Raw genomic sequence first — 9220 nt, 5'->3', positions numbered from 1 at the left:
AGCCTCAGGGAAACCAGGCTCCACCTGCAGACACACCCACCTCTGACTGCTGCCATTGACCAGCCTAAAGTGACTGAGTGCCCACTGTTTACCTGGGTGAGGGGAACGATAGGCCTGCCCCACCCACTCAGGTGAAGCCGCTGGAGCTGGAGCCAGCTCTCAGACTACAAAAGGCAGCTGGTGACTTGAGTCCCTCCTCAGAGGCTGCCAGTGGGGACATTTCCCCACGCTCCACAGCATGGGTGTCGGCCGGAGGAAGTTGGTCCCATTCTGGGTCCTAGCCCTGGCCCTGGCTTGCGGTCAACACACAGGTAAGATTCAAAGTGTCCAGCTTTCCCAGGCCAGTTGGGGAGACATTTTCATTCCCCCCATGCTCTGGACTCAGGTGAGGAGTGAAGTCCAGAGTTTTCTCTATCTGGGTCCTGGCAAGCTAAAAGTGTCTGTGAGAGGGTCCTGCCATGCAGCCCAGCCTGGCAACTTCAAATGGTCTCTGACTTAAGAGGCAGGGAGGTAATTCTATGTGCAAGGGATTGAGGTTTGGCATCCAGCGTGTGGGGGAGCAGAAAGCTGTGTCTCAGAACCCCCAAAACTGGTCATGGCAGGCTCTCAGCCCTCTCATGTGCCCCATTGTGCCAATTTTAGCAGCTCACAACCCTCTCTGGACCGTCATAACCCCACAAGAAACCATGGGGTGTAGGTGTTGTAGCACAGGAGGTATTCTGGGGATGTGGTTTCTCCTAGCCTGGCCTAATAACAGATGCAGGCACCAGGAAACTAGATTCAGGGTGAAGGCCAGTCACAAGTTGGTTCAAACCCTCTTGTGTAGGTATGGGGGTGGGCCATTCACCCGCCATCATGGCGACTCTGTGCATCAGGCCATTAGTCAGTGATGTATTATGTCCCTCCCTCCATCTGCACACGGGTGGCCAGCAGCCCGGGCGACCTGAGGCACCTGTGCTGTTCTCAGCTCAGGCCCATCTCTTCTTCCGTAGGCCAGGCCCGGCAAGATACTCTGAAATCCGACCATGAACATCACTCTGACTTCTCTCTGCTTCAAGGGCATGATGGTGAGTCCCAGCCTTTCGTCCCCACTCTGCCTGCCATATACCGTCCCCAACTCTACCTTCATGTGACTTAGGGTCCCCCAGGACTTCTTGCCTTACTGGCTCCTCAGCTAGCACACTGAGTGAGAACTTGGAGCTGAGGTATACCCTGGTATACATGGCTGTGGTCAGGACCTCCTGTCCCTGACTGATCCAGCCCGTGGAGACGTCACAGGCATCCATGCTCAGGCTCTCAGGCAGATGCGGAGCGTCTGTCAAGCTGCCTGGGTGGGCAATGTCCCCTGTGGCATGGGCGCATGTTTCACCCATGTAGAGCCTACCTCCACCTCTCTTGGTTTGATTTACCTATATCAGCATCACATTCACCGTCTGAGACTTGACCTAGGAGCTGGGGGATTGGCCATATGCGCCCAAGCAAGGGGTCTTGTGGGGCACTGGCCAGCGCCTTGCAGTTTGCATTTCCCCAAACTGGTGAAAAAGGAGGTTGAGCTGCTGATCTAGATTCAGAAATTTGTGAGGATCAAGTCACAACCCCCCGCCCCCCGAGTGCAAACAGAAGTTTCTGGGCTCTGTGACCACTAAAAGCTGATGGCTCCAGGGCTCTCCAGGGGACAGTGAGAAAAGAGAATGCTGTATGTAGGCTTCAGGCTGGGCCATGCATGCCCTACCTGGACCTCAATAGACAGTAGGACCCAAGCTGGACTGGAGACCTAGGAGTCTGCTTCTGCTGACCCAGGGCCCTCTCCTCTGGGCCACAGTGACTCCACAACCTCACTCAAGGCTGTGTGCATCCCATGATCCAAGCCCCTGTCTCCACAGCTGCCCCACTCCATGGGGTGACCATCATCCCACCTCTGAGGACCATCCCTGTGGTACGAGGTGAGTGAACCCCAAAGCCTCTCTGGGAAAGTGGCCCTGCTTAGCTGGGGTACTCACCCTCAGACCTAAAGAGCTAGTCTAGAAAGGGGTCCCTGATTCCTGGCTGACAATAGCATAGGAAAGGTTGGGGGGGCATTAAAACTGCTGTGAGCTGATCCCAGGACTTCCTAAATCAGATGAGACCTTAGATGCTCACTGTAGGCAGTGGCCTGTCTGATTCCCAGTGGCACATGGAAAACAGATACCCAGTGTGGAAGGCAGAGCATGGAGGGCCTATCAGGGACCAGAACAGTGCCCCAAAGCCTGCCATTGCTTTGGTCCACAGCTCTCAACCCAGCACACACCGGGCGGGTGTGCAGCACCTGGGGCGACTTCCACTACAAGACCTTTGATGGCCAGGTCTTCCGCTTCCCTGGCTTCTGCAACTATGTGTTCTCTGCACACTGTGGGGCTGCCTATGAGGACTTCAACATCCAGCTACGCCGTGGCCGGGAGTCTAACGCCACCACTCTGAGCAGGGTCACTATGAAGCTTGATGGCCTAGTTGTTGATCTGACCAAGAGCTCCGTATTAGTCAACAACCACCCGTGAGTCCGGGGCAGTATTGGGTGGGTGATGGAGGTGCTGTGTGGTGAGGGGAAATTGGAATGTCAGGGCTGTGGGAGACACTGGGGTTGTTAGCAAGACTCCACTCTCCGGAGAGAACCTGAGCAGACACTCCCTCACCCCATGCTGCCCCTTCAGCACCTCCTTAATACTGACATTCCAGGTCCCACGTCTCTGTCACACACATGGCTGCAGGGGTCTTCTCACCTGGGGTCTCTCTTGTCTCCCTGATCCCCCCCATCCCGTACCTTATTCCTACTCTCTTCTACAGGGTTCAGCTGCCCTTCAGCCAGTCTGGGGTCCTTATTGAGCTCAGCAGTGGCTACCTGAAGGTGGTGGCCCGGCTGGGCTTGGTCTTCATGTGGAATGATGATGACAGTCTCCTGGTGAGAGGGAGTCGAGTCTCTTGGTGGTGCGGAATGGGTGTGGGTGGGCAGAGCCTTCTGGTTAAATGGGGGCAATGGGTGGAATCTCCTAGTGAGACCGGGCGGTGGGTTAGGAGAGGGGGCATAGGCCACACAGCTGGGGAAGGTGGGCATCCGGGCATCAACAGAGCCTCGGGGTCTTCACCCCCAGACGTAGGTCCTGTGTACGTGGGGTGTTTGCTTCAGCCCTGCTCTGAGCCATGACTTCATCTGATTTAGGGGGAAAGTCTTTCGGATTGTGTCTCCTCTGGGAGCCCTCACCCCCTTTTTTGGGAGTCTATACTTCACATTGTATACAGACAACCAGAAAATGGGAGACAGGGGGGTCAGGTGTCTGATGTCTCCTCCAATTTCAGCTGGAGTTGGACACCAAGTATTTCAACAAGACTTGTGGTCTCTGTGGAGACTTCAATGGCAGCCCAGAGTCCAGCGAGTTCCTCTCCCACAGTAAGTCCCAGGCAATGCCCCAGGGCCCCAGGGGGCTTAGTTTCCCAGTATCCCAAACCGTGTGTCTCTATGTGTATACAAACAAATGCTCTCTCTGTCTGTCTGTCTCTGTCTCTGATACACACACACACACACACACACACACACACACACACACACACACGCCCGCAGTTCCCATGGGCACACATACACACAGAGGCTTCCCTCTCCACAATTACAGCTCATGCATAAGTGCACACAGACATATCTGCACATACCGACACTCAGATGCATGTACACTCTTGACGCTCTGACACACCCCACAGGTGCAGGCGGGGAAGCCTCTGGTTCTTGGTACTCCTATTCTGAGGACACAAATCCTCACACGGAATCATCCCTGCTTTCTTCACCTTGGGAGGGTCACATTTCTTTACCTCCAAGCAGTGACATCACAAATGTGGCTGCACCAGCCCTCCTCTGTCAGTCCCCCAAAGTCCCATATAAGCTGTGGGTAACAGACCCTGACTGTGCATATGGCTGCCCCTGTCAGGCCAGGCTGTGGGCAGAGTCAGGCAGAGAGTCTGAGGGCTGATGGGATGTCAGGTGCACTCTACAGTCCTCTGGGCTACGTCTGATGGCTATGCATCTGTTAAGACCTCTACCCACTCTTCCTGTTGCCCTAGGAACTCCAAGCTCTTTCTGGGCTCCTCTCATAGGTTCCAGATATCAGCATCCCAGGCAGCGAGGCTGGGGAAGGCAGGCAGGGATCACAGGACCACATGGACTTTCTCAATGGGGAGCCCTTTGGACTTGGCTGTTGGGATGATGGACTGGGGGCCTGGGACCTGTAGACAGAGCTGCTCTGGACTTCCTGCAGATGTTAGATTGACACCTCTTGAGTTTGGAAACCTCCAGAAGATGGATGGCCCCACAGAACAGTGCCAGGACCCCCTCCCTGTGCCCCAGAAGAACTGCTCCACCAGATTTGTGAGCCTTGAGAGGAATGGGCGGGCAGGGTGGGGAGGAGGGCTTTGGGCTCTGGGATGACCCAGGTGCTTCTGGGAAGCCAGGGGTCTGAACTCAGCATGGGTCTTGCCCTTGTCCAGGGCATCTGTGAGGAGATCCTGAAAGGTCATCTGTTCTCGGACTGCTCGGCCCTGGTGGACACCAGCAGCTACCTGGAGGCTTGCCAGCAGGACCTCTGTCTCTGTGAGAGCCCTGACCTGTCCAGCTGTGTCTGCCATACTCTGGCTGAGTACTCCCGGCAGTGTGCCCATGCTGGAGGACAGCCCCAGAACTGGCGGGGTCCCGACCTCTGCTGTGAGTGCTCTCAGCTCCCTTCCCCACCATCATAGCATCATCCAACAGGTAAGTAGGATCTGGCCTGATACGATCTTTCTTTCTGGTCTCCCTGCAGCTCCAACATGCCCCCTCAACATGCAACACCAGGAATGTGGCTCACCCTGTGTGGACACTTGCTCCAACTTCCAGCGCTCTCAGGTCTGTGAGGACCACTGTGTTGCCGGCTGCTTCTGTCCTGAGGGTAAGATGGAGTCTCTTCCCCACCAATCCAAACACAGGACCTCCAAAGCACACAGTTGCATGGGTGGTCGTGCTACCATTGTTCAGCCTTGGTGAAAGATCCCTCTGACCCTGACCCGAGGTGTCTCTGTGTTGCTGAGATTTACTGAGGTTTCTAGATGACACTTGCCACACGGATTTGCTTTCTTCAGGGACGGTGCTTGATGACATCAACCAGACTGGCTGTGTCCCTGTGTCCCAGTGTGCCTGCCTCTACAATGGGACCGCATATGCACCCGGTACCAATTACTCTACCGACTGCACCAAATGGTAGGTCTTGGGCTTCCCACCCAAGAGCCTGACATACGCCAGGGTTACTTCCTCAGGGTGTGTGGACTGGTGAGGTCCCAGGCTGTTGTGGCCAATGCCCCATGGGCAGGAGCCTTCAGTCTAGGTGGCAAAAATATCAGGACTGTTGTTCCTGGGACCAGTACACGATGTATCCTTCTTCTCACTCATAGCACGTGCTCTGGAGGTCAGTGGAGCTGCCAGGAGGTCCCGTGCCCTGGCACCTGCTCAGTGCTGGGGGGTGCCCACTTCTCCACATTTGACGAAAGGCAATACACAGTGCACGGGGATTGCAGCTACGTGCTGAGCAAGGTGAGGCCTATGCTGTCCTGGGGCCTTTGGTGTGGGGGGGGCGTGGGCCTCCCCAGGTGTCACCAGCCTAGGCCTCCGTCACTGCTGCACCAGGGAGACCTTGGGGACTTCGCGGTGAAACTGTGAGGAACTACTTCTGCCAGTTGGCTCAGGGCTCCATGGAGTCATTCAGCTGTTGACTGAGCCTCTGGTGCTGAATGACCCCTGCTCACTGCTTTGGCCTCTCTAACCTTGTCCTTTTAAAGAGACGTATTATTTTATTTATATATTTTTATTCATGTGTATGCATGTGTCTCTCTGTGGGTATCTATGCACAGTGCCCATGGAGGCCAGAAGAGGCATCAGGTCCCCTAGAGCTGGAGTTTACATACATGTGGCTGGGAGCAACCTGCTATGGGTGCTGGGCACTGAATTTGGGCCCTTTGCAAGAGCAGTACACACTTCATCATCGACCCATCTTTCCAGTCCCTGTCTTATTTTATTTTTGGATCAGTTTTATGTCCACCAATAAACTAACTAGAAAGTCCAGCGAGTTCCCAAGCCTCACCACGCCCAGCAGTCTCCCTGTACCGACAGTTTGCTTTAGTGTTATCATATTGGTGATGACTGATAATGGAAACCAGCCAGCCATTACCATCCACGGCAGCGTCCAACAGGGTCACTCGCGAGCATGCCCCAGGATTTGACTGGTGTGAAATGTCCTGTGTGTACTCTGCATTACTAGCTAGTGTCACCCAGGAGTTCACCATGCTGGCCACTCTAGACTCCACCTGAGCATCTCCCTCCCCACTTGGGAAACCACTGATCTTAAAAACAAAACGAAACAACTTTTACTTTTTGAAAATTTCATATATGTATACAATGTATTTTGATCATCTACCTCCTCTCCCCCTCCCAACTCCCCTCAGTCTCCCCCTGCTACATCTCCCTCTCAACTTCGCTTTTAGAATTATTGCACTCAGTAGGTGTATTAAGCCCCCTTGTTAGGGAATAGGGGAGCCTTCCTCCTAAAATCCAACGGTTGCTTCTTAGAGTCTTTGACAATGGTGGACCAGGAATTTCCCACAAGGGGAGGCAGCGGGGACTGGAGGAGAGGGAAGATGGGGTGGACAGGGGTTTGGGCAGTGTGTGAGGACCGGCGTCTCTCCCTGCAGCCCTGTGACAGCAACATCTTCAGTGTGCTGGCTGAGCTTCGAAAGTGCGGACTGACAGACAGCGAGACTTGTCTGAAGAGTGTGACACTGAGCCTGGGTGGGGCCAAGACGGTGAGTCCACAGGGGAGCTGAGGAGAGCTCGGGCAGGGGGTTTCTGGGAGGCGGTGGAAAGAGTATGTCCACATGGCCAGTCACCTGGATTCACATGCTGAACAGTGAGTGCATCCACTATTTGGGGCTCCTTCTGGGGACTCTTCAGAAGATTGCAGGAGTTTGGCTCTGGGGCTCTTGTGATTGTACCAGTTAGAAAGAGGATTCAAGCATCTCTATCCAGTGCAACTCAATTGACATTACTTTGTATACATTAATTTCTGTTTTTAATATTACTTAGACTATGATCCTTTTGAAAGTTTAGAAAATCAGGGAAAATATGTGGACAGATCTTGGGACATAAGTTGACCACATGGGGACTACAGCTTTGTAGCCCAGGGTCTCCCAGACCTAGCAAGCATGCTTCACAGCCTGTGTGGGTTACCAGGGAACAGTTGAGGAGACACTGCCTCAGTGCCATACTGGCCCCAGTTGACTCTGGAATTGCTTCTAGGTGGTCATGGTGAAAGCTACTGGAGAGGTCTTTGTGAACCAGATTTATACCCAGTTGCCGGTGTCTACAGGTGAGAGCTGCTTGTGAATCTAAACTGTGTATTTCCATCCTATGGGGCGTCCCCACCCTGAAACCCTCATCTTCTGCCCACAGCCAATGTTACCCTCTTCCGGCCTTCAACCTTCTTCATCATTGCCCAGACCAACCTGGGTCTGCAGCTGGAGATCCAGCTGGTGCCCATCATGCAAGTGTTTGTGCGGCTGGCACCTGAGCTCAGGGGTCTAACCTGCGGTAAGGGGCGCTGACTCTGGGCCTCAGCCCATTCCATTCTAGAGCCCACAGGGGGCCTCAACCTGCCCTCCTGTCCCCAGGGCTCTGTGGGAATTTCAACAGTATCCAGGCCGATGACTTCCAGACCATGAGTGGGGTTGTGGAGGGCACAGCAGCTGCCTTCTTCAATACCTTCAAGACGCAGGCAGCTTGTCCTAACATCAGGAATAACTTTGAGGACCCCTGCTCGCTCAGCGTGGAGAACGGTGAGTCTAGTTGTTGGTCTGTGTTCTGTTGAATGCGTAGGGGTTGGTTTACCTGCTTCCATTGCTGAGCTGGTTACTTTCCAAGAAGCATTTTCTCAGCAAACTCTGACCTGGCCTGGGGTCCAGCTGTCGGCCCTGAAGTGGTGAATAGGAAGACTAGTGTGTAGTGCATTGTGTCAATCACACACTGAAGACACCCCAGGGAGGGTACCAAAAGGCATCGATGTCATATTGAGGAATGAAAGAAGGAAGCTTCCTCTTGGAATAGTTTGACTGAAAGTGAGCCCGAATTGGAATCCTGCATTTCTCTGACAGTGTTTTCCATCTGTCTGTAGTTTGTAGTCAGTGGCCCGTCGATTGTATTTGACCTGTCCTTGCTGCCTGTCTATAACAAAGGGGTTTGCCCTGTGTTTATTGAACAGCATGGAAAATATGGTATGGGGAATGAGTGAGGAATTCTTTTCCATAGAAATTTTCAGCAGAGTTTTACAAAGGAAAAAGTTACTTTACTGATTGCAGCTGACCCAGGATAGCACTCAAAACTGCACACAGGCTTTATCAATCTGCATCTGCATGTTGCTGCCAACATTTATGGGATATTTGTTTTTCTTAATGCTGCTTCCTACCTGTTGGCTGCTTTCAGCAAACGATGATCATAACACACTTTCATTATTCTGGGTAAGGGGCATGGAGAAGTACACAATTCAAGATTAAAACTATACATTTAGCTTAGGTTGTAAAGCTAATTACAGAGGAAATCCAAGGAATATTAAGGTCAGTTATACTGTTCTCTTAAAGTCAGGTTAAACTCGAACAGGCCAAGAACACAGTAGGACAGCAGATTGAGTACACTGTCTTAAATGGCCACAAGGCTTATTATTTATTAACTTGGCTACAGCATCTGGCAAAAGTTCGGTCTTCTTGAAGGCAAGCAGTATTTTAGAAAAATATATTGCTGAAGTTTATACCATGTAGTATTACAAGTGAAACAAGTGTGGGTACTCCAGGGAAGAGTGGTGACCAGCATCCATGCATGCCACCTGACAGGGAGGACATGAGGGATCTCCAGGGCAGAGTCACAGATGGTTAAGGACTTCATCTGCTGCACTGTGTACACAGGGTGTTGGATATTAGGGACCCTGCTTCAGGGTAAAAGAAAGGACACAGACTCTAATGTAGTAGTGACATTGTTCATCCCCCCAAGTAGGGTTGAGGAAGAGGGGTTCAGTATCAGCTGGTACTGCCCCCTTTCCCTCTGTATTTTGGTCCAGAAGTCTTGACTGTTGTCCATGGTGATGGCCACTCACCATGGGGTGATTGCTGGGGGGTGAGGACTCTGGGGGCA

The 9220-nt window shown here is 52.9% G+C and overlaps 1 protein-coding gene across 1 annotated transcript in view; it reads left to right on the top strand.

Annotated features, from left to right (window-relative positions):
* The first annotated feature begins 219 nt into the window (after nt 1-219).
* The window catches only part of Muc5ac (mucin 5AC, oligomeric mucus/gel-forming), a 29287-nt gene continuing 20286 nt past the window's right edge, over nt 220-9220 (top strand). Inside the window, exons 1-15 of the mRNA XM_028867963.2 lie at nt 220-311; nt 993-1067; nt 1884-1943; nt 2269-2530; nt 2821-2935; nt 3331-3421; nt 4278-4387; nt 4507-4720; nt 4818-4943; nt 5134-5251; nt 5443-5581; nt 6736-6846; nt 7340-7409; nt 7493-7630; nt 7711-7875. Of these exons, the coding sequence (XP_028723796.1) occupies nt 239-311; nt 993-1067; nt 1884-1943; nt 2269-2530; nt 2821-2935; nt 3331-3421; nt 4278-4387; nt 4507-4720; nt 4818-4943; nt 5134-5251; nt 5443-5581; nt 6736-6846; nt 7340-7409; nt 7493-7630; nt 7711-7875 (1867 nt within the window). The 5' untranslated portion in view covers nt 220-238. The remainder of the gene's footprint in view (nt 312-992; nt 1068-1883; nt 1944-2268; nt 2531-2820; nt 2936-3330; nt 3422-4277; nt 4388-4506; nt 4721-4817; nt 4944-5133; nt 5252-5442; nt 5582-6735; nt 6847-7339; nt 7410-7492; nt 7631-7710; nt 7876-9220) is intronic.

The sequence above is a fragment of the Peromyscus leucopus genome, chromosome 1 (assembly GCF_004664715.2).
Source record: "Peromyscus leucopus breed LL Stock chromosome 1, UCI_PerLeu_2.1, whole genome shotgun sequence".
Taxonomy (NCBI): Eukaryota; Metazoa; Chordata; class Mammalia; order Rodentia; family Cricetidae; genus Peromyscus; species Peromyscus leucopus.
The sequence above is the reverse complement of the archived record's forward strand: the minus strand, read 5'-3'. Positions and strand labels throughout refer to the sequence as shown.